The 26,008-nt window shown below is 45.6% G+C and overlaps 1 protein-coding gene across 6 annotated transcripts in view; it reads left to right on the forward strand.

The window, feature by feature from the left end:
* LOC119164682 (lachesin-like) overlaps positions 1-26,008 on the forward strand; it is a 187,975-nt gene that overhangs the window by 16,524 nt on the left and 145,443 nt on the right. For 2 of the 6 annotated variants that reach the window (XM_075893797.1, XM_075893816.1), the window contains exon 1: positions 6,246-6,685. The exons of the other annotated variants lie outside the window; for them this stretch is intronic. In XM_075893797.1, the coding sequence (XP_075749912.1) occupies positions 6,628-6,685 (58 nt within the window). In that variant the 5' untranslated portion in view covers positions 6,246-6,627. Of the gene's footprint in view, positions 1-6,245; positions 6,686-26,008 lie in introns of those variants that run through there. 6 annotated transcript variants of the gene reach the window in all.

Below are 26,008 nucleotides of genomic sequence, written 5' to 3' on the forward strand. Positions count from 1 at the left end.
GTAGTCCCATCTGGCGGTACTGGCCGCGGCGGTAGGTGTGGCCAGCTTCCCCGCAGTGGTAGCAGAGAGGAGAGGCCGGTGGTCGGGGGTGAGCCACACGTCGGTTTTTCTCGGAGCATTACGCTGACCGGCATGTGAACGGTATGGCGTCGGTGGTGGCGGCGGTGGTGTCTGGCGACAAAAATTCGGCGGCGTGGCCTCTTGACGAGAGCGTGGAGTATAGCGTTGGGCGCACCAGCGTAGCTCATGGCTTGAGGTTGCGGATGCGATGTCTCAGGGATATCCATTGATTGCAGTATTCTCTCTCTGACGATGTCTGCGATCGACGAATCTTGAGGCTGTCATGACGGGAACATTCGGCGAAGTTCTTCGCGCACTGCTTCTCTTATGGTCTCACGCAGATCATCGGAGCATAGTGGTGTCATCTCTGCATAGCCTGGAGCCGAGTGGCGGTTGAACAGTCGTGTGCGCATTTCGAGGATTTTTTTTCAATAGTTGTCGCTTCTGTGAGGAATACTTTACCAGTCTTAAGTGGGATTCCCATCAATCCCGCGAAGAGCTCCTGTTTGACCCCTCGCATGAGGAAATGAACTTTTTTCTCCTCAGGCATGTCTGGGTCAGTGTCACGGAACAAGCGGGTCATTTCTTCTGTGAATATGGCAACATTATCATTGAGTAGCTGTACCTGGGTCTCTAGCAAAGCAGTGGCCCTCTTTTTGCGAGCGACGCTCGTGAACGTTTGCAGGAATGCGCCGCAGCAGACATCCCACGTTTGAAGCACAGACTCCCGATTTTTGAACCAGGTCCTTGAGTTGTCTTTCAAGTAGAAGTACACGCAACGAAGCTTTCCTTCAGTGTCCTAGTGGTTGAGGGCGGCCACGCGGTCGTATGTCTCTAGCCAGGTCTCCTGTCTTCAAACGATGACCTGCGCAAAATTGGCGGTTCCCTGGGTTGATGCATGACGATCGCGGGCTGTGACACAGCGGATGTCATTGTCGCCGCAGTCGAGGTCATGGCCTTGATATTTCGTGCCTTGTCTTGTAGAGGTCCGTACTCCGGGGGTAGACCTTGCTGCTGGTGGCTTGTTCGCTGTTCCTGGTTGGTGTCGGCGTCTTCTCCGCGACGTGGGCTGGGTTCAAGGGTTGACGGGGGCGTCCGGTACATGAACAAAGCAGCACCTCCACCAGATGTCATGGTATCGTGACATGGCTGAAGGCAGGAGCTTGAATGGTTGGATCAATCTGTTTATTTGGGTGAACTTGTGCCCGGTAAACGGAAAGTCGAGTTACAGTAGCACACTTGCACTGATAGCGGCGAATGAAGTGTCGGCCGTCGATCAACTGGCAAGCGGCGAAGCGTGACCACATTTATACAGTCGCCATCGAACATTCTAGAGTTATAGCTAGCGGTGGCGCAGATTTCAAAATAATCTGAAATGCTCACGAAGTGGGTATAACTTCAACAAAATGATCTACTGCTCTCCTGAAGCTTTTTGAACCCTGTAGGCACGGTTTGCGCGGAGAATCGTGTGGCAGCGTAACGGGGTGATAAGAAATGTTGAGGAAGGAACGTGGCAATATCATTGCGATTTTCGATATTGTAACATTCTTTATCACACGTGTCTCGACTTAAAGATTGATATTGATGGGGGGAGAAGTTTATGCTTGCTCTACACTCGGCGATTGTTACAACACTTAGTTTGCTCTCATGCATGTCAACTTTTGTTTCGCATGCCCAGGTCATGTGTTCTCAACCATATATTAGTGGCTGTGCTTGTGTGGCTTTATATGAAGTTATTTCTGCAAAAAAGAGAGATAAAGAATGAATAATCAATATTCCATTCCAAAAAAGAAAAGTGGATAGTAACTAGTCGTAAAATATAGACAGGACATCGCGGCGTCTCAGATTGTAAGGGTACCTGATTCTTCAAGCCAGTACATTATTGCATAGCGGAATCATGACAAAATGTGAGGAATAAATGAATGAATCAATTATCTTTTTTAAAACTTACTTTAGGCGAGGTGGAGAGAAGAAAGGACTGAACACTGTCCCATCCCAACGAAAAAAATTAAGAGAAGCAGACAAGTTGAACAGGAAGATTGCTCATCCAAACAAATAATTCACAACTGAGAATGGCATACCACAAGGCATGCACGCAAAAAAGCCTACACTCGCTGCGATAGTCTAGTGGTTATGGTGCTTAACTGGTGACTCGAAGGTCCTGGGATTGAATTCTGGCCGCACTTTGGTAGAGGCGGAACGTGAAAATCTGTGTACTTAGCTTTCAGCGCCTGTTCAGGTGCACACTAGATGTTCGAAATTTCCAGAGTACTCTACTACGGCGTTCCTGGTCAAGATATTGTGATTTTTGGACCTAAAAGCTAAAAAAATAGAAAGAATAGTCCACGTCACAGCAGGGTGCACACAATACCTACTAAGAATTTTTTCTTTTATTTTTCCAGGTTCAATCTTTCGGCAGCACTCACTAGAAGGAAAATTAGTCACGAAGATATCGGCTATTGCAATCAAGGGAATAATAATCATGCCGTATAAATATACGTGGCAGGCATATCACGACACCTGATTACAGTTAGTTACTTCAAGTAATACTTGCGCGCCCAAATTTTGTAGCACAAATCTTAAATGAGTGACTTTGATACTGCGAATGCAAGCTAGCTTAGTAACTTTGTCACGTGCGTGGCTTGCCGGATCAGTTCACTCAAGGCAAAAATATACATAGGACAATAGGGTAGGTGTGTGAATGATAGGATGCATGAACATGTCGATTTGATTTCCGCAGGAACGAGCGGCTACATCCTGATAACCATCTTGTAACGCGCTACGAGGAATGAACAAGGAGCAAGGAAACGAGAGACAAACACAAGCTTATGTGCGAACTGTCAACTGATTTTGCTAGATGTAAGGGAAAACCTTTTTTTACAGACACATATGTACTAGCGTGCTCTGCTTATCAGATGGAGAAATCATCGAATTGTGTCATACGCATATCAGTGATAGAGGCGTCATCCCACATTAGGTTGAGCTTTGCCAAAACAAAATAGGAGGTATTCAAAACGTAACGTGCTATCTGTCGACAATACCGTAGGCTCGATCCAACGTGTTTTGTTGGACGCCATAAAAAAAAAACAGTCACACTTTCAAGTGCTAGCTGCTGTTAAGACGTTTATTGGCAGGGAATGCTTACCTCAGGCGTGGCCATGGTAAAGTGCCCACTTCAGCTGCGGAAGATCATCGCTTCGAATACCGGTGCCGCCGGTCACCCACAGATTTCTGTAAGATGGGCACAAGTGCTCCCCCGGGCTGGCACTTTGACTATTCACAGGTGATTCCGCTTGAAAAAGGAGCCTGCGTCTTGAAAGCCCGGTGAAATTCTCGTGAGCACGAATTGTGTGACCCACGCAAGTGGGAGATCCAGTGTCCCTGTGTCAGTCTGGCATAGGTCCGGGGTCTTGTCGACGAGAAAGTACTGACGTCGCGGTAGACAACGAACGTGTGAGTGCAGCTGTTTGCGGGTCCACTTATCACACGGAACGTGGTAGACGACGTGCCGCTGAGGGCACTTTTCTTCACCACGCTGCAGGTTTTTCATCGTCGTTCTGCGATGACTTCCCAACGTTTTGCGAGCTTTTCAGGAAACGAGGGAGCCCCTACGACGCCACAAACAAGGTAACACAATTTTTAATCAAATTGATGAGTTACATAAGCAAAAAAAAAGAATGTAGCAACGCAGATTTTCTCGTCAACAAGGTCGGCACTGTATTTATAGTCGGTTACAGCCTAAGGATAAATGTAAGCTCCACCCGCAGCAGTCACCTTATCACCCAGGCAGAATATTCGTAAATGCCCCGCTAATTTCAATCACTTATTTACGTGACGGCAGGAACTTTCACGTATTTAAGTTATAATATTTTGCCGCACGTGCACGTGTTCATTTCGATAGTTCTTGGTCAAAGTTTTACTTCTAGGCGAACTTTATAAAAAATTCGGACTTCACTGTTCAGCCAAATGCAACGTTTTAACAAAAAACAACAAAATTTCACAACAGCAAAAAAAAAAACGACGGAAGCGACAAAAAACGACAGGTGAATGAATGTGCGCTTCAGAACTGGGAGTGAAAGTTACCGGCACGTGAAACCTCTCTTAAACCTTGGGCTTGTCGGCATGACGATAGTTATAGCGCGAGAACAGAACGACGACAGAGAGACAAGTCCTTCGTGTCCTTGTTCTCGCGCTATAACTATCGTCACTCTCTTAAACCTCAGTTCTTATTGCTCTGTGCATCAGTTGCTCGCTTGCAACGTAAACTAGACTTGCAGAACAATATTTTACAAGATATGCATTTTAAAACAGACGGACGACGTCGCACCCAGATGAGAGGGCCTGAATTATCTACGTTAGCGTCCCTGCTTTGCATATTGACGAAAGAAATCATTTACGTGTATAAACGTGTGCGTGCAGTGCCTAAGGCACCGCTGCATGCATCCGCGTTGAATCAAGGCCGCCACGCAAGGCTCAATAGCAAAGATTCCAACAGGTATATCTCTGTGAGCTTCGCAAGTCAGTGTGCGCTGCAGTACATAGTTCGGGCGCCACGTCTGCCCTTCACTTTACACTTTCTTATCTATCCAGCTTTCTTATGGAGTTTTCGAATAAGGTTCACGAAAGTTAGAGGCTTCGAAGACGTTTACGTGCGATAGTTTTGGGTTAAACAGAATGTGAGCTTTTGAATAGGTTTTCGCTTGCGCCTTGCACTTCTAAAGCCACTATGACATCAAAGAAAAACTGAAACAAAAATAAAAGTAAACCAGTTGAATAATCAAAAAATAACTTCAAAGATTGGGTTTATTCACGCTCAAATGCAAAAAAAAGACTCTTTTTAGTATCAATTGCAACTTTTTATATGAAGGTAACCACGCGCGCTTTTATAAGCCTAGTTTATCAGCGTTTATTAGCCAAGAGCACGCTGAGAAGCGCCACTTCAACGCGTTCCACCATCAGTGCTTGCCGGAAGTGTTTTGAGGCAGGCTTTAAGGCTTCCACTGACTTCGAGAAGTAGTGTCCCCAACGCAAAACCCAAACGCTGTTTGGAGTCTCGCGCATGCCCAGAAGCCTTCACGCTGTTTCTTTGGGGCTCTTATTAAAAAAACTTCCTACTTTTTGCTTTGTTTGGTTAAAATGCGAACACGGAGCTAAAATTTGCTGTGCCATGCAGTATATGGAGCTGTGTGTTAAGTAGATTGAGTGTTTGATCGAGCGAACCAATTTAATTGTGTGAGGCCTGATTGTTATTTTACTCTTCTAAAACGCTCTATTACGCACGTCAAAGTGACTCCTTCCCTGACATGAAGTCTGCATAAGATCTGTTTGCGAAGGAGTTCCAAGCTCTGGAGTGGCTCTGCGGAAGAATAATGGGCGGCTGCACATAGGGCGTGGGGTTGAATTCTAAGCTTTCCTGGATATTTTTTGTTTATTTCCTTTTTCTTCGCACGATAGAGCTTACGCACACCGATGGTGGACAACTTAGGCGCAGAAAATGACTTATATTGTGATCTCATAATAGCTTTCGCTGTAAAAGAGAGGGTTTATACGGGGACCGTCACTCATATCATTTCATAACCAACCACAACGACTTGGCGATGCTGGTCACAAAAATAAATTTAAATAGTGTGGCGAGGCGTGCTGGCTGCGTGGGACGTCCGGATTTTGCGGCTGACATGAACAACTTCATCTCCGCGTCGACACGAACACCCTTTTCCTTTTGTCTTTCTGTCCTGTAGAGCGTGCTCTGCTACTCCATTACTCTATGTGCGGCGAAGCAGAACCCACGGGAGCAAGCCACTGCGCTTTGAGGACAGCGACGAGGAAAAGCAAACAAACGTCAATCGAGCCAGCGAGCGAGCGCACAGAGTAATCGGGCGACCAGGGGGAAAAGTAAACAAAAAGAAAGGGCCAGCACACAGCTTCGGTGGCGGCGCGGCGGCGACGTGAAGAGCGCTCGGCGGCGCACCGCAAAAGTGAAACCGAAACCTGGTGGAGCCGCGGGATTGGAGTAGGCTGCGCAGGCGCTCTGCGTGGCGTGAGCCGATGGCCACGCCTGCCAGCTCTTGGTGTAAGCGACAAGCCCGGCGCCCTAAAACAAACCGCGCGAAGGGGGGAGGGTCCACCGGACGAAAGGGGGTGGCGAGGGCGAAGACTGGCACCGTCCCAGTCAAGGTTTCACCTCAAAAAAAGGAGTCACCCACGCACGCCGGCTGCGCGGGCTGTCGTCGCCGCTAACACGCCGCCGAGCTTCTTTCATTGGTTTTAATTTTTGGGCTTTGTCATGGAACTGCTCTTCCTTGTTGCACGTGATTCGAGTGACGCGGTCGCGGAAATAGTGACTGGTACCGGTGGCGTATATCTCGATCCTTGACGAAAACGGGACGCCCTTATCGTCCTGCTCGCTGCTTTCTGAGATACAAACTTTGAAGACTGCCACTGGTTACTCGCCAAAACTTGTTTTTCTTATTTTCTTGAATATCTCACGGTTATTCGTGCAACGCTCCGAGCACGCACTTCGCCGAGGCAACGTTTCGAGTGTGCTCTGTCATCAGAAGAGTCGCCGTGATGAATACCCTAGTCGGCTGGTGGCCCAAAGTCTTTTGCTTGCTTCCTTACCTCACTGGTAAGTTGAAAGTTTGCTAATTGCATGTACGCAGCTTATTGTGCATGGGCGAATGTGTCAGTGCTCAGCGGCCTCTTGTTCTGATACATTGCATAGAATTCGTAAGCCTACTCAGTGCAAGTTTTAAGGCTGCACACGTTACTCGTGTAATGTCGGGTGTTTTGTGAGACATCCAGATTTTTCGTTAAAAGTACATATGTGTAGCGTACGATACACCAATGGTTAGAGGAATTGCAAGTGTAAATTACTACGGAAACTGGTTTATAAGTTAGACGCTACTGCTTGAACAAGGTACAAGAGTCGTGGCCGTAAACTTCATGCCTGCGCATAATAAACTTCTAACTATATTGATGTTGGAAGTGTGATTAAGAAACGAGAAACTTAGAAAATATAAACAAGTAACGTTGTACACTCTGCATAAGATAAACTAATACGCGTGGTAGTTAATTTCTGTCTGGGAATATGTTTCCCAAATCAATGCTGAAAAAAAACAATTATGAAGTTTTAGACTTAGATGGTGCCCTCGGTGCTTATGTAATGACAAATACAGAATCGACTTGTACGGTCCCCTACCATACACACCAAATGGAGACCGCTGGGTCATCGTAACAGTGGACCACCTTACGCGCTACGCCGAAACTTCGGTGCTTCCCGAGGTCACTGCGCTTGAAGTCGGCATGTTCATTCTGCACAACCTCGTCCTTCGGCATTGTGCACCCCGCGAGCTTCTCAGTGACCGTGGGCGTTCCTTCTTGTCGGAAGCTCTGAAGCCCTCCTACGCGAATGCAACATCGTGAACCGAACGACCACCGCATATCACCCCCAAACCAACGGGATGACCGAGTTATTTAGTCGCAGCTGCGTGACATGCTCTCCATGTATGTTTCCGATGACCATACGAACTGGCACCGCATACTGCCATTCGTTACTTACGCTTACAATAGCGCAATTCAATCTACAACTGGATTCTCACACTTCTTCTTTCTTTATGGTCAGGAACCTTCATCCTTTGTGGACACTATCCTTTTGTACCGCCCAGACCCTTCAGAATCGACAACTTTGGCCGAAGCCGCCACATATGGCGAAGAATGTCGGCAGCCCGCACGTTCGCTGACTACACATGATCAGGCTCGCCAAAAGCACTCCCATGACCAACGCTCATCCCCTTCGTCATACGCGCCTGGAACAATCGTGTGGCTCCGCGGGCCATCGTCGGCCCCAGGCCCTTGCTCACACCCAAGTATGACGGTCCGTACCGGATCCTACGCCAGACATCACCAGTCAACTACATGTTTGAACCTATTCAGCCACCTACAGATCAACGGCGCCGCGGGCGCGAGACTGTGCACGTCGATCGTCTAAAACTTCACTGCGACCCACCAGTCCTGTCTGTGCCATAGGTCGCCAGATTGGCTCCTTTCGCACCGGGGAGTCAATGTAGAGCCAAATACGGGTTCTGCTAAGGAAACGACGAAGACGACGTTTGTTGTCGCTGAGGCTCGTGCTGCTGCATCTGCTGCTGAAACCGCTGGCTGCTATCTCGCTGCTGGTAGGCCCATTAAACGGTTGATTCACCCCGGCGTGGAGTCTAACAGTATTCTTACACTTACCTTTCAACGGGAAACATTGTGCAAGAATTAATCAACTATATTAAGGTTCAAACCTGCCAAGTAGTGTGTAGCAGTGTAACTGTAAAGTCTAAATAGACTAGTTAACCACATTTTTAACCTAAAGCGTATGCAGGCTACCACGTGAAAAAAAAATTGCTGCCCACGAAATGCTGTGTGATACCACCGTTCATGTAGCTTTACTAAACTCAAACTTTACGGCACCTCTAATAAAAAGCATGGTTTACCATCCAAATTTTCCCAATTCTAAAACACACGGAGGAACTCAAAGAGTAATTGATATCAACATTGCATGGTAACAACTGACGCTTTCATGGGAAAAAGAAACTATGTTTGAAAGTCAAAGAAAGGCGCAATCTTGAAACTATGTTTGAAAGTCAAAGAAAGGCGCAATCTTGGTGCTACGAATCACGAAATCATGACATTGTGTGTTAACTCCTCCACAGAATCGTGCACACAATCAAGGGATGATGGCATGACTTTGCGATCGTGTTAATTCGTTAGTAGGGAGTGTTCTGATTCACACGTAGGCATTGTTCACCCACACATATAAATAAATATACTTACAGATAAAATACCCCACCTTAGTTTGTTATTTCTGCTACCGATAGCACGTCATGAGCCCAGCCACATGGCTAGGTTGCTTTGAAAAAATATCTGAATTGGCCGGTATCTTTCTTCCAAGTAAAATGTAATTTCAGAGGCATAAAAAAGATTTTACTCTAAATTTCAGCATTAAATTTTATAGAGCGTGGTGCATCTAGCACGCTTATTTGTAATGCCTCTTTGTGTACGTACCAACCATCAGAAAAAACAAAGCAAGCAACTGGCCTCGCAACATATTGCAGCTAACTATGCTCCTGAATGTACCATCATTGCGAAAGATTCTTAAATGACATTTTGCTCGTACGCGGTAGAACTTTTGTTAAGCTGGGCAATGATTGCAGCGATGACGACGCCTGTGGCTATATATATATATATATCTACCGCTAGATTAAAAAATTTGCTGTGGTCTAGAGAACTTGCCTTTTCTGCAATGATAACTTCTTACTCGTGAGCACCGTTGCTTGCGCTGTACTATCGCTACGTGAAACACTAAATTTGTAACACTTTTCAAATGTTTCGTGCCAATAAATATTGAGTAGCTTCTAGCCGTTCTAAATTCCCACCGTAAAATGTAAATTCAGAAGTTTATGCAAGCGCGTGGTTTTCTAAAGCCCGTGTTGATTGCCATGCTTGCAATCACTTCTTTACGCCTTTGTGAGTTCCGATAGTCATACAGGTCTGTTACTGATACAGAGACTATCGAAACTAATAATCAAGGTATAACAAATATTTCTAACCGTAACTTTGTGCGGAATTGGCCACTGTGCCGACTAAACATGCAACTACCTGACACAGTCTTACTCGCAGTATAATAGAACCAGCATCTCGAACTTAGTATACGTAAAGTCAGCACCAAATCTTTCCAGATCACGAGAGGCAAGAAAAGGCTGAATATCGCCGCTGCTTCCACTGGCAGCCTCAAGTTATTAGATTTCTAGTCTTTTATGAAACGCGCTAACATCTTGTACTGCGCAGCTGAGAGCTAATGCGTTCACAAATCACCATAAAATTCTGTTTTTTTTAGGCCTAGTGGCTTCTAAATTTCTGACGTCGACTGTACGCATCAAACAAAAAAGCTTACGCTGTTTCTGCTAGTGACTGAATCTTAGTTCCACCAAGTAGGTTCGCAGTAGCTACTGCGAATGAAAATTAACTGTTTCCACCGCAGCACGACTATGTGGGAAGGGGTTCGGAGTGTGTCGTACACGTGCCTCTATCGACAAAAAACGTCCCCGCACGACGCGAAGCAGACTTGTGGAGACCTGTGTCGGTGGGACGTCTACTGTTCCTGCACGCGAGATTAGATCCCGATAGATGCCCCGCCGGGGGCAGCGGCTGAGGGTCCACGTCGGATTCGCTCTAGTCTGAGGCTTCGCAGGGTTGAGCGATTAGGGAAATTAGAGAACATGTGTCATTCCCAATGCGCGGGCAAGCCGTGTGTAGCCGAGCGCATCAAGATTTCGTCCATCCAGCCGCTCGCTACTATTCCGCGGTCCTTCCACGCGCTACCCACAAGGAACGGGCGTCTGGCAAGCCCAAGATTGCGTCTCGCGATGTGCTGCCTCAGCGAGGGCCTTGTCGTTTTTTCTTCATATTTGTTTATTTTTAAAAGAAAGATGCCGAGGAGGTTGTGTTGGCAAAGATGACGACTTTTTGTCTCGCTTCTCTTCCTTTCTGCAGACGTTTCGCATTTCTTTCCCGGATATTTTTTAGGGAGTTGACTGAAAATAACGTGGCTTGCTCTCTTTAGGATTATATTACTCGAACTTATGGTTTTCTCGGGAAACTTGATATCGCTGTCAGAACCACCTGTCATTGTGTGGCTGGCAATAGGTAAAATTAACACTGCATAAACAAAAATCATACGTTGTTTATCATTTTTATTGTCATTTTGAATTCACGTTTAGGAAAACTGACTTGCAAGGAGCTTTTGAAGATTGTGGCAAACTTCATGTCATGACGCAATGATTTAGAATTGTTTAAACTATTTCATCTGCCTGTAATAAAGTTCGATGGCGAAGGCCATCTTCATTAAAACTTTTAAATAATTTCTTGCAAAGATTCATCACGTCCTGCTTTCAAGTAGGTGTACAAAGAGACTGACTAAGACGGGTAGTTTGGCGTAAGTAGTCTAGAAGATTGAGCTAAAGAATGCTGTAGCAGTCACAGCCACGGACAGTCTCTAAGAACGCATTGGCTCAGCCTATTTTCTCCGTAAACCTTTAACACCTAGTAGGAAACAGTGGGAGGTACAACTCGCCATCTCGGACACGAGAGTGCAGCCCGCGCTCCTGGATGAAGTCGGGCGGGTGGCTAAGGCCAATGCAGCCCCAGACATAGCGACTCAATCATTGAAGCTTCTTGATACGCCTTTCCCATATTCATTATATAAAGCTTTACTATATATATCTCTCTCTTGTTTAGACAAAACATACATATAACAGGGTGTGGTCGAATGCCAGAAGTAGAACCCACCGAAACAACAACAACAAAAAAAAGAAACGCTGGTAAGAACGGGTGGTGGAAATATTGGAGGACACTTGAGTGTCGCCTTCCAGAGTAGGTCGTGACGTAAGTAGGTCGTGATGACGTAATCAGGCCTAGGGAGCCTCGGCTTTTGAACTGCTAACCTGATTTGGTCCCATACTTGACGGTAACTGGCTTATCTTGTATTGAATAATTATAAGAGAAGAAATACCGACTTGCGCCGTCGATGATATCTACGGTAACGTGATTTGCCCATGATGCATGTGGTGCTCATTCAGTGGGCCATGATTGGCGACATCGGTGTTATCACTGTAAACACGGCCTACTGCGAACTTGTTCTGCGAAATACCGCAGGTTAATGGAAGAGTTAAGAAAGAGAAATTCGCTACTACCCGTTTGCAGCACTGTCACGAAAAAAACCAAATGTATTTTTTGGAAAAATAGCTTCTATGTAGCCAAAATTCTGTTTTTGTTCCGGGATTTAATTCAGGACATTGTCCTAATGGGGTTGTCGATCTTGCAATTGAGCTAGCCCGGAAGTTAATGAAAGACATCATGAGGGTGAAATAATCGCCAACTTGATGCATGCGGGTACAGTATATTCCGAACCAGTTTTCGCTCTGAAAAGCTTTCTTTCTGGGAAAGCTGTATAAATTTCCTTGTGGCTAGATCCCACAGACAGTTGTCGGTTTCGCTTTTTATAAGTACGGCCTACTCCGTGTGTCACGAAGTCCGGCTAATGCACCTGCGGAGCTGTTAATTTACTGCTGGCCTTTGGTGAGAAACGGGTACAAACAGCATAAGTGACAGTAAAACCACACTTGAGACTATGCTAGAAGAAGGAAAGCCACCTTTAGCAGCCTTCTATTCCCTCTCTCCGCTTTTCTTCTTTTGCTGCAAGCACTCGGGAAGCGCTGGCTTATCTACAGTTATTAACATCTCATAATGGGCCCCAGAGCGCTCGTTTACACACCGTTGTTGTCGGGGAATATACAGACACCCCCTTTTTTTTCTTTGTCCCCGTTGGAGAAAATATAAACGGCTCTGTGTAGTGACCCTGCGGTATAAAACACCACTCAGATCACACCCGTTTTCCGGAGCTTGATCTAGGTCTGGAATCACCGCGTTGAAAATTCAGCAGTGAGCGATGACAAAGTCGCGACCGTGGAAGCCCGTACTCCAGACCACTCATCCTTTATCCAAAATTGTCTTTCTAAACCTTTGTTTTTTTGTTTATGCCGATTTGTATTTATCCCCTCGTTCCTCTTTGGCCCTCTCATCGCACTATCCGTGACTGGTACCACTGGCACTGCTTACCAACGTATTGTTCGCGCTTCGGACGCACAAGAAGGAATTATGAATCTCCCGGGTGCCATTTCAGCGACGATTCGCTTCTGCTGTTAGCGCGGCTTTCCGGCCCTGGTTCCTCTGCTCTCGAGTCCATTGGAAGTCGTGCCCTGCCGTCGCTTCCTTTTGTCCTTTGCTTCTCGATCTGAGTTGGGCCTTTGCATGGTCTTCGCGTTTCTCTTACTGCTGGTGGGCTGCTTAACGTGTACGGGGCTCGTGTTGTTGCCTACACGTCCCAGACCACGGCTACCAGAGATCCGTTTATCCTCGCCTTCTTCACGCGTGGAGGGCGTGTTTAGCTCGACTCCAGACAGCATGCATTATGTTGGATTGGGAATTCCTTTTGTCAGACTCGGAGGTCAAGTTCGCTTCGACCCTTACGGGCACCGCCATCCTTACTCATAAATATAACGAGCAAGTATGAATTGCTTTGATGACGTTGCTGTTGTATCGCGGAGAGAAAGAGTGAGAGAAATAGTTGCAAGAAAGGGGAACTAACTCATTTGCTAAACTGCACAGGGGTGGAAAAATATTCTTAAAGAGGACCCAGAAAGAGAGACACAGAGAGATAAAAAATGAACGTTTGATGTAATCTTCCCGCTGAAGTTAGTATTAAGGTTACTTCGGTATCTCTTTGTATCAAGCTTACATTCCTGCATTCAGTATTATGATTGTTGTGCCCAGGGCAAAGGATAACATACACTGTAAATGAAACTCATTTGTTGGAAACTACATATAACTATGCATCGTTTAATGATTGTGCATAAAACGATTGTTATTCACGCTAACATTGAAGCACATGCTTGGGAAAAAAGCACACTAATTCTCTGATCAACTTCTTCGTTTCTCATTGATGAGACATTATGTAGATGCTTGTTGCATCAATAGAGGAAGTAGAACACATGTCTCTTTTGAAGTCGCTGTTCATGTTCGCGTCCAGCACCAGGACGGTTGCGGTACATGCCATTCTGAGATACGTGATTCGTATTGTCAACTGTCAGGTTGGCGTAGTGGTTCGGGTGCTGCAGTGCTGATTCAACAGTCGTGGCGACCACTTTTCAATGGAAGTGAAATGCCAGAGGCCAGCATACTTAGATTTAGGTGCACGGTAAAGAACTATAGACGGTCGAAATTTCTGAAGCCCTGCACTACGGCGTCCATCATAATGATAATGTAGTTTTGGGATGTTAACCCCAACAACTACGTGACTGCTGCTGTTCGCTTTCAAACCTGGCTCGCTGCTCGTTTGTGCACAAGTAGGGGTTTGGATACTTCTACAGAACGACTGTTCGCGTGTATGGCTAGACGCCTCTGTTTATCGAGTATCCCTTGCGTACTTAAAATGTACTTTAGTTCTTTGGCACGTGCCCACTTCTATAGCAAAGTTTCGCTTTCAATACACTCCTAAACATAATTTTTGATGATCCCATAAAAGAGGCTGAACACTGCAGGCTGATGAACACAGATAGTTCAGAGTCCTCAATAAATGGCTTTCCACGTGAAGTGACCATAGATTATCAGAGGAGATTTTGGTGAATATATTACCGCAAGACGATCATTGCTGTAAGAAAACGTGCATAAAACAAAGTAAATTTTAGAAGTGGGGCTGACTGGCACAATGGCGAAGCGAACTGATGCATTGCGTGAATGAACCGAAGCGAACGACTCGGGAACATGAAACGGACAAGAACAAATTTTATAGGCTGTGCTGGTTACGAGCACAAGCCCCACGACCCTAAAGGCAAGGGTTTTACAGGAGTGCCGACTCAAATTTTTTCAATAATTTTATTACTTTCTGATGGCACACCTTTTCCAGCCTTCGCATGAAGCTTTGGCTGAAGGTGCTCGAAAATGGGTTGCACTTAGCTTCTATAATTAAAAAAAAATCACCGACAAAGCACTCTGTACTAATGGTTAGCCAGCGAAAGTTTAATCGTTCGGACCAAGTGTTTAGCAATGGATTCAACCCGATGGTGCACTGAAGGCTTTCACAATTATTAGTTACGTAGACATGCTTCTTAATTGGGTTAGACACAAGTTTGGGGCTGCGGCGGCTGCATTTCCGATGGAGGCGGAAATGTTGTAGGCCCGTGTACTCAGATTTGGGTGCACGTTAAAGAACCCCACGTGGTCAAAATTTCCGGAGCCCTCCACTACGGCGTCTCTCATAATCAAATGGTGGTTTTGGGACGTTAAACCCCACAAATCAATCAATCAATAGACACAAGTTTGGCTTCGGTTTACCGAAGTGTTTATTTAACATGTCACACATTGTAGCTCGCATGATCTTGGTCATGGAAGAGTCCAATTAGCGAATAAATGCGTTTCGCAATGCCACTTGTGGTTCTCGAACCACAGGTGGTTACGATTTTCGCAGCCGAAGTCGAAGTGCCGCTGGAGGAACTCCAGCCAAAAGTGGGTGATCGCCTCGGCGAACGCGCTCTAGCAATCATCACAATTACGCCACAACGCCACGTTGTTGCAAGCGTTTGACATTTCGAGCTAACTCACAACGCAGTCAATGGCGCGCGTGCTTTGGTACGACGCTGCGAACGACTTAACGGGTAACACAGTCAATAGAGACCACGCGTGAAACCACTGCCGGAACCCGTTCTCGTTTTTTGATCCTAGCCATATACGTCTTTCGCTGTAAAAAAATAAAATAATTACGTCTAGACCATCGGTTCTTTACGAAACTTCATCACAGTATTTCTGTCAAGCATGCGAAACCCAGCCTGTTGTTAGTTCACCGTCCATGTATAGCGCCCACAATTGGCTATTGGGCTACCTACCCTTGTAGAATATATCCGAACCATAATAATGCGTTGTGCCTTTTATAGCACTTTTCACGAAATCTTCGTAAAAAATTTTGAGTGTTCTTACGTAAAAGCCCTTTCTTTGACGAGATGAAAAGGTGACATGGGGAGTGCACAAAACTGATAAATTTAGAATTTGCGAAAGTTTTTTTCTTTCAAATTTTTTGTCACGTTTTGGTGGCCGCGAGTTGCACCTTTTGTGGAGGCGTTCCAGACAATGACGAGTGCTAAAATGATGAGACTCCATGCCGATACCATTCTAAAAAAACGTCACAACCAGGGCAGCAACTTACAACAAAATGCTACGCATAAACATTGTTGAATAGCTGCGGAACGAGGTTCTGTGTAGGTTTTATCAGTTGCACGGTGAAAGGCGTTTGTGCTGTGCTGACTTGTCTATAGTGTCCGTGTTTGCACACCAAGTATTTTACTATGGAGACCAACTCTCCTAACTCCATTAATCTAAGCCTGATTAGTTCGAAATCCTGCTTGTTCCTTTGGAATTCAATCAACCAAAGGAACAAGCAGGATTTCGAACAGGCTACTCAACAATCGACCACATTCATACTATCAATCAGGTAATAGAGAAATGCTCAGAGTATAACCAACCACTATACATAGCCTTCATGGATTACGAGAAGGCGTTTGATTCAGTAGAAATATCAGCCGTCATGCAGACACTGCGGAATCAGGGCGTAGATGAAGTATATATAAACATTCTGGAAGAAATCTACAGGGGATCAACTGCTACCATAGTGCTTCATAAAAAAAGCAACAGAATACCAATCAAGAAGGGTGTAAGGCAGGGGGACACAATCTCCCCAATGCTATTTACCGCGTGCTTACCGGAGGTTTTCAGAAGCCTCGAATGGGAACAGTTAAGGATAAGAATTAATGGAGAATACCTTAGTGACCTGCGCTTCGCCGATGACATTGCATTGCTGAGTAACTCAAGGGGACAAATTGCAACTCATGATTACGGAGTTAGACAAGGAGAGCAGAAAGGTGGGTCTTAAAATTAATCTGCAGAAAACGAAAGTAATGTACAACAACCTCGGCAAGGAGCAGCGCTTCGAGATAGGTAATAGTCCACTTGAAGTTGTAAAAGACTATGTCTACTTAGGGCAGGTAATAACCGCAGAGCGGAACCACGAGATTGAAGTAACTAGAATAATAAGAATGGGGTGGAGCACATTTGGCAAGCACTCTCAAAATATGACAGGTAGATTGCCACTATCCCTCAAGAGGAAGGTATATAACAGCTGTATCTTGCCGGTACTTAGCTACGGAGCAGAAACCTGGAGACTTACAAAAAGAGGGTTCAGCTTAAATTGAGGACGACGCAGCGAGTAATGGAAAGAAAAATGGTAGGTGTAACCTTAAGAGACAAGAAGAGAGCAGAGTGGATTAGGGAACAAACGGGGGTTAAGGATATCATAGCTGAAATCACGAAGAAGAAATGGACATGGGCAGGGCATGTAGCGCGTAGACAGGATAACCGCTGGTCATTAAGGGTAACTGACTGGATTCCCAGAGAAGGGAAGCGGGTTAGGGGGAGACAGAAGGTTTGGTGGGCAGATCAGATTAAGAAGTTTGCGGGTATAAATTGGCAGCAGCAAGCACAGGACCGGGTTAACTGGCGGAACATGGGAGAGGCCTTTGTCCTGCAGTGGACGTAGTCAGGCTGAGGATGATGATGATGATGATGTGTTATGTTTCAATAACAGGCAGTTTTACATTACGATATGAAATGATAGTGTTTCTTAAGGACGCATGCTATTTCCGTCACTTGAAGCAAGTAATTAAGATGGCAACATGATTAAAAACACAGCGCAAACAACGGCAGGAAGAAAGGAAGAGACAGGACAGAGCGCTGACTTACAACTGATCTTTATTAGGAAATGCGAACAAATATATATCATGGCAGGCAAATAACACGTGTCCACCACAAAATCAAAAAAGTCGCACAAGCGTCACCATCACCGTATCGCCACTGTCTCACCGCACACGTGTTCATCTTACAGATAAGAAGTCCATCTCTTTTTGAGAGAGGGTTACAGATGCCCTACTTACACATTGATCTTTCAGACGTGCAATTTCAGCCGCTTCCATTATCTCCCTAGTTTTCCTTTCTTTGTGCCTGGCTAGGACTTTAGTGTCGCGAAACTGCGGTGTGCACCCACAATCCCTACAATGGATGCCAAGGTGGCCGCTAATAGTATTCTTCACGTTGTACTCGTGCTCCTTCAATCTTGTGTTTACGCACCTTCCTGTTTGGCCCACGTATATTCTACCACATGACAGCGGGATCGAATAAACTACATTTTCCGCGCAAAGTATGTAGCTAAATTTATGATTTACTGCGCAGAGCTGCGGCACTCTTGCGGGTTTATTCACTTGCGCACATATGGACAACAGCTTTTTCGGCGCAGAGAACAGCACTCTGACGTTGGCATGCTTCCCTATCTTTTTCAAATTGTGTGCGATCCCATGCATATACGGCACAACGGTACACTTTTGATTTCTGTTGCACTCCGATAACGATTGCCGGCCCTGGGTATGCTTTAGCTTTTTTATAATAGATTCTGCGACAGAAATTAACAGATATGATGGATAAGCTGCTGCCTTAAGGCGTTCAAGTTGTTTACTGAAGCTCTCTGAAATTAAGTGCCGACAAGACTTCTTTAAGGCATTAGTAAAGCACGTTGTGGCAATAGACCTCTTTACCAATTTAGAATGGCAGGAATCAAAAGGTAGCAAAGGCTTACTGGCTCGTGGCTCGTACTCCCAGCAAATGTGATCTGTTTCAAATTTAAGCTTTAGATCAAGAAACCTAATGACCTGCCCCACTGGTAACTCATGCGTTAAAACAAGTGGCTGGAAATGCTTTCGAAATTCACTTAGCACTTCTAACATTAGTGGTGGTAGGCCTGATTCGTCCGTCTGAAAAATAACTAAGAAATCATCTACGTAGCGGAAGACCTTGGCCAGCCTTGAAACATTCATGTGGTTGTGCACTTGCCTATCTAGATGCGCTAGGAAAAGATCACTTAATATCGGAGCTATGCTAGATCCAATGCAGACCCCATTTGTCTGGATGTAAACCCTGTCATTCCATGTTGCAAAAGTCGAATTAAGGTACATGGTTAAAAGCTCTAAAAAACTGCCAACCGCTAACCCTGTGTCGTTCTGAAAGGCGGTTGCACCATGCTTATCTATACACTCTTCAATACACAGCATAAGTCGACTATGAGGCAAGGAATAGTAAAGGTCCTTTACGTCAAATGAGCATGCCATGTAGCTTTTGTCGTTACAGGTATCTAAAAACGCAATCACATCGTCAGAATTTCGCACAATAAAGGGGTCATTTACTTCCAATTTCCTTAACTTTTCTTGCAGAAACGAAGACAAGCATTTCTGCCACGTACCATTTTCCGATACTATTACCCTTAATGGCGTGTCCACTTTATGGGTTTTTGCAGTGAAAAATATATGCAAGCTCCCACCTTTGCTTTTGTCAAACGATTTCACCAAGCTCTCAAGATTTAGTTTTTTACATAGCTTCTTGGCTTTTGACTTAACCTGCTGAAGGGAAACATTTTCCTTTAAGGTGAAAGCTGAAGATATCGCTTCCTCAGCTTTTGATATAAACGTGCACTCCTTTAAAACTAGGAAGCCACCTTCTTTATCGGACGGTAACAAAGCCAAAGCGTTAGTTCTCAGGAAGGACACCGTCTGCCGAACTCGAATGTCATTCTCCCACTGTCCGCACTTCACCAATACATCAACACCTTCAGACACGCACCTGTCAGCGTCCGCCTCTGGAGCCAGTTCCGACACTTGCCTCACCAAGGTTAGCAGTTCAGGCGCAGTCTTTACAGGTTGTATGGCGAACTTTGGTCCTTTGTTCAGAACTTTGCGAATGCCGTCCGGAAGAGACACATCCCCGAGGGTCTTGACGCCGTCGACGTTTGCCCTTGTAACCTTAGGTGCAGAAGCACGAAGTTCAGCTAAAGTTTGCATCCACATAAACTCAGCTGTTGAATCCGCCAGGCTCCTGAATTCTCTCCATTTCCTAATTGGTCGAGGTAGTACACTTGGGCCATGAAGGCGCAGGAACAAGCAATCCTTGTAGAACCTTGCCTGCCTATTCCACTCTGCTCGTAAAATTTTGCACATTCTTGTTCCATGTCCTTGCGATGGAAAGAAGCCACCAAAAAGCCCCAACACTTCTGGCGGCAGCCACCCAGGGCATACCCAGGGATACCCAAGCATACCCAGGACATACCCAGGGCATACCCAAGCATACCCAGGGCCGGCAATCGTTATCGGAGTGCAACAGAAATCAAAAGTGTACCGTTGTGCCGTATATGCATGGGATCGCACACAATTTGAAAAAGATAGGGAAGCATGCCAACGTCAGAGTGCTGTTCTCTGCGCCGAAAAAGCTGTTGTCCATATGTGCGCAAGTGAATAAACCCGCAAGAGTGCCGCAGCTCTGCGCAGTAAATCATAAATTTAGCTACATACTTTGCGCGGAAAATGTAGTTTATTCGATCCCGCTGTCATGTGGTAGAATATACGTGGGCCAAACAGGAAGGTGCGTAAACACAAGATTGAAGGAGCACGAGTACAACGTGAAGAATACTATTAGCGGCCACCTTGGCATCCATTGTAGGGATTGTGGGTGCACACCGCAGTTTCGCGACACTAAAGTCCTAGCCAGGCACAAAGAAAGGAAAACTAGGGAGATAATGGAAGCGGCTGAAATTGCACGTCTGAAAGATCAATGTGTAAGTAGGGCATCTGTAACCCTCTCTCAAAAAGAGATGGACTTCTTATCTGTAAGATGAACACGTGTGCGGTGAGACAGTGGCGATACGGTGATGGTGACGCTTGTGCGACTTTTTTGATTTTGTGGTGGACACGTGTTATTTGCCTGCCATGATATATATTTGTTCGCATTTCCTAATAAAGATCAGTTGTAAGTCAGCGCTCTGTCCTGTCTCTTCCTTTCTTCCTGCCGTTGTTTGCGCTGTGTTTTTAATCATGTATTTGAACCAACTCGCCCAAGCTTTAACCTTAGCAAGATGGCAACATATGATGCATGAGCAGTGGCGATCAAGACTAACGCAAAGTTTTGGGCACCCTACTTTAAGACTGCAAAAAGCTCCGTGTTTCCGGAATGAACGTTCAACATGCTCCACGTTGTCCAACCCCGCCCCTCGCCGCTTCATTGTGCGGCATTCAGTGCGCAGTTGAGTTCTAAATAACGTTTTTGCTGCGCGTCTATGGGCTCTTCTGCCCTCGCCATAGCTTCGTATGAGACTTTTGTTTTCTACGCATAATGCGCTTGGTCTCATGTCAATTAAAAATGGCGTCTGCGCTCGATATTTAATGACCTATACATAGTTTCCCTGGGCCACCTCAATTAGCCAGCCTAGCGTGTAGGACATTAGCCAGCACAGCGCTGATCCTACATAATTCGTCGTGGAGCAGCCATCGCCACAACGTAAGGAGAAGAGAAAAAATTGAGCTTTAGAACGGCGCCCAATTTATTGTCATTGAGCAGAGTAACCATGCTAAGTGTATTGGACAAGGGAGTAAACAAACCACGTTTTAGTTGGTAGAGTCGTAATCGATAAGTGCGTGGGAAACAGAACATCGCGGAAGTACTTCGATTTTTCAAGCGTCATTTAAAGAAGCTTGACATGAAGAATACAGTTTCATGAGTCAGGAGGGACAGGATTCACCACACTGCGTGTTATTATAGCTCAACCTTCGCTATTTAGTTGATAAAGTCCTGTCTTTAGTTTCTTTTTGATAGTGAAAGCGTGTCGGCGAATGAAGTTATAAATTCATAGCTTCGTGGCTGTAGCTCGGGCCAGCCTTTCAAGTTGAGCTAGCAATATGTTTACGATGTTTTACAGTTTAATTTGTTTACTTATTCCATAATTATTTCATAGCTATTTATTTGTGAGACCATGAAATAACAGCTGGTGCATTATGAAAGGGAAGGGAGACCACGACATTCGAGTAAACAAATACAAAAATATTTCTTAGCATTTGCAGTGCGCGAAACAACATTACGCTGGAATAATTAAATGCACAAAATGGGCAATTTGAAAGAAGGCAATGTTCATGATAGGCATGTCGTTATTTCTTTTGAAATCGTACAATACTTTCATGTTGGTGAGTGCGTACTTTATTTGAGGGAGAGGGGCTCACTTATGCCTACTACTGATGCCGGACGATTATTTCCGCTAACCAATATGCGATGAAAGAGTGATTGTGATTATACGACGCGATGATGACGGAGTACATCAAATTTATGCACGACATAAAGACATGCTTATGTAACACTGCTTATTCAGGAGCATGTAACCCTCAGATACACATGAAAACAGTACGGTAGCTGTAATTTTGAAGATGTCTGTGCGACAACTGAACCAAGCGTTCAAATATTCTTCAAAATGCAGCTTTCAAAAGCAGTATTTTTGTTTTGAGACTGCATTAACGTGAGAGATTGGAGCGGGGAAGGAGACGATGGAAGCATACACTTGAGAAGTATTTGCCATTCTGATAACTGGTTTAAAATATGTGTTATCACCAACATTAGTCGTTTTACGCGGCAGCACATAGGATACAGACGAAAGTAACACAAAGGCTGAGCATCGAAAGTACACTAATAGATAACCTAAATGACTCCATCACCTAATCTTTCTGGATTTGCCCCAATGTTTCTGATGATTCCGTTCTTCATCGCAAAAACCTAACAAGTGAAGAATGCTTGGTGTGTTTAGACAGTTATTGCCGCTGCCTGGTACGCTGGTCCTGGTGGTTATTATGCTCGACTAATGCAAAGGCCCGTGCACTTCCGATTTAGGAGCACTGAGTGAACAACACCAAGAGGTCGAAATTCCTCGAACACTCAACTATGTTGTCCTTTATTATATTATCATAGTTTTGGGACGCAAAACCACGAAAATACAGTAAAATCTCGGCAATACGATCATGACTTGTGCGAATTTCAGTGTAGTACGAATTTCTCCGTGGTACCAGCGCAGGCCAATTAACCTGCGATGTATGGGAGTACGGTCGTTGTGAACCAAATTCACCCCGCGACATTTGAAACGGACGTACGCTAGCGCACAGGTAGGGACAGGTGCTGCCCGCGCTGTCGCGAAAGACGTAGAAATCATGCACGCGCGGGCGTGGACAGGAGCAGTGCGCGCATCAGTTGGGCTTGCGCATCAGCTGTCGCGCGATGCGCCTTTGAGATTAAACGACAGATGGCTTCGGCATCACGCTTCTTTTGTCCCCCTTTTTTCAAACACATCGACGCGATCTGCTGTGCTCGAGGCAGAAATGCTGTATTGTGTTAACGTTTGCCTGCCACGCTGATGCAAGCCACCTCCTCGCAATCAGACATCCTACGAAACAAGACTGACACTTGGGCAGAGGGTCCATGATGACGTCGTATGAAACGTTGGCGAAGACCCCATGAAACAAAGCGGATGGTCTTGGCGAAAGAGCTAGGCCTCGCAATTTACGCTCACACCTGCCAGCTTCTCAATTTTCACGGGAGACTCCCGAAGCGAACTTCCTGATTGTGTGAGCATGGACGTTAATCTACCGAAAAACATCCTAGCAGCGCCACGATGAGAAAGTAAGAGCATCGCGAAAGCTGTTCCGTAAGCACATCTCGAGTCATTTTTGCCGCAATGATCTGTGATGAAAAAAAAAAAAACGTGGTAAGGTTAGCAAGGGGTTGCTAGCGGTCAGGGGTGACAATGCATTTGTTTCATAAATTACACACACGCGCACGCACCGTGAATATATTGTTACGGGGAAGATGTATTCACCGAGAGCTGGTCTTGCTAACGGCTTAAAGAGCGCACAGTCATGCAGGCCAACGGGGGAAGCTCCAGAGTCCAACCCACTACAACCACGTTGTCGTCTTCTTCATTTGGGTGCCGATTCAGCTGTGTCGGGGTGACAGCTTCATACACGTATCATCACCCCGGCCCGTAAGGCACCGTCTCGGTGCCTGTTAAATGAGCGAGTCGGCGTTGTAGGGCTTGAGACGAGAAACGTGGACTACTTCCGTTCTGGGTGCAGCAGCTGATGAGTTTGTGGTAGCGGAAATATCGTAGGTCACAGGTGTGACCTGACGAATGACTCGGTAGGGCCCGGCGTATCGCGATAGTAGTTTCTCGCAGAGGCCAACACGTCGAGATGGGAGCCACAAGAGAACAAGAGATCCCGCAGAAAAAACGGCATCTCTATGTCGACGGTCGTAAAGGGACTTCTGTGCTGTCTGCGACGACGATAACCGAGCGCGCGCTACCGCACGTGCCGTGAGGGCCCGGGTGATCGCATCCTGAGCGTACGAAGTGGAGGATGGGTGGTCTGATGAAAGCAGTGTGTCGAAGGGCAGTAAGGGATGACGTCCGAAGAGTAGATAAAAAGGAGAGTAGCCCGCTGTTTCATGACGCGACGAGTTATAGGCGAAGGTTACGAACGGAAGAGCTATGTCCCAATCAGTGTGGTCGGTAGATACGTACATGGAAAGCATGTCCGTCAATGTGCGGTTTAGGCGCTCCGTAAGGCCGTTAGTCTGAGGGTGGTAAGATGTGGTGAAGTTGTGACGGGTAGCACAAGATCGGAGTAGGTCATCAACCACACGAGATAGAAAGTAGCGACCACGGTCTGTGAGCAGGTGAGTCGGAGCGCCATGCTGGAGAATAATGTCGTACAGCAGGAAGTCGGCAACGTCGGTTGCGCAGCTGGTTGGTAGCGCTCGAGTGATTGCATACCGAGTGGCATAGTCTGTGGCCACTGCAATTCATTTATTTCCAGTTGTAGAAGTAGGAAAGGGACCTAGCAAGTCCAACCCCACTCGATAAAATGGCTCGGCTGGAACTTCAATAGGTTGAAGAAGACCGGCAGGGGGAGTCGTAGGCTTCTTTCGGCGCTGGCAGAGGTCGCAAGATGCGATGTAACGGCGAACAGAGCGGTACAGACCCTTCCAGAATACTCGTCGTCAAATGCGGTCGTAAGTTCTGGAGACTCCTAGATGTCCAGAAGTTGGAGCGTCGTGGAATTGTCGCAGAACATCCTTTCGCAGGTGATGCGGTACGACGAGTAAAAGTTCCGCGCCGTCGGGGTGTAAGTTGCGGCGGTGCGGGAGTACAAGTGTAATCTCCAACGTCTCAAAAACTTACTGTCCAGCATTCAGAGCTGATTATGACATCGTTGTGGCAATGAAAATCAATAAACAAAAACGAATGCCCACTTTCTACTGTCGCATAATATTTTTCCGTGTCTTCAGGTTTACGAGTGTCGGATGATGCGAATTTTTGTGGGTGCCCCTGTGAGATTTGAATCACCGAGGTTTCATATTATTATTACATTAAACTGCCGCTGCAGCAGAAATATGCACAGGTGGAAGTCAAAGTTAAGGAGACATCGTCGAACGTGAACAAATTGGTTACTAGATTTTTTACTTTTTTTTATAGACTCACGAGGCGATGTTCTATCTCTCTGACTAGATTCCTGGAAAATTCAAACAGTAAAGCGCGTAAGGAACGCGAGAACAGTAGGATGAGTATGGCAGCTATTTTTTATGGTGCTGCACAGGAAAAAGTGCAGGCATTATGCACTTCTTGACCTTTACTTTTTTACACCTTCCATTACTCATATTGTGTTTTGCTGCAAAAATTACCGCACGTGTTTTTTTTAAATAAGACTGGTGTCACGATCATCTTCAGGTTTATCCTAGATAAACGGCTTCTTGTTGCGCAAGTTTTATACTGATTTTTATGTGATGTCTTTTGTTATACGTAACGAACTGCAAGTGCGGGTGACGATGTTGCAATTAGACGCACCTAACAGTGTTGTATGGTGCGCCATTCTGGACCAGTTTTTTTTTTATAAACCATCGTTTTTATCTAAGTCTATTCACAATATCATGGCATATTTCCTTATCAGAAATTGCATTATTCTTACTCCATTCATTTCTTGATCCCTGAGTAAGCCGCGATCAATTTGAGTGATATCGTTTTGAAATATGGCGTATATTTATACTTTGCCTAACCGAAAAAAAGATGCCCATCTGCGACACGACTAGATTAAGTCTGTTTCGTAAAGCTACCATAAAACTACATCTCTTAAGCCTTGGCACATGCCTACTGAAGGCTTAGGCGAGAAGTGCGTTTCGTAAGAGTTCGCCACTTGTGCACTACCTGTAAATGTTTTAGGAGTGTGTGTGTTGCCTGAGAAGTTATGAACGAACTACTTAGATGTTGTAATGGACTGGCAGTTCAGTTTCATAACATTAAATTTGTTTGCGATTACTTTTCTTAAAATACTGATATTGCACTTTCAGAGATGTGTCTCAAAAAAAAACGAAGTGATAAGTAAGAAAAAGTAAAACA

The sequence above is a fragment of the Rhipicephalus microplus genome, chromosome 1 (genome assembly GCF_043290135.1).
Source record: "Rhipicephalus microplus isolate Deutch F79 chromosome 1, USDA_Rmic, whole genome shotgun sequence".
Taxonomy (NCBI): Eukaryota; Metazoa; Arthropoda; class Arachnida; order Ixodida; family Ixodidae; genus Rhipicephalus; species Rhipicephalus microplus.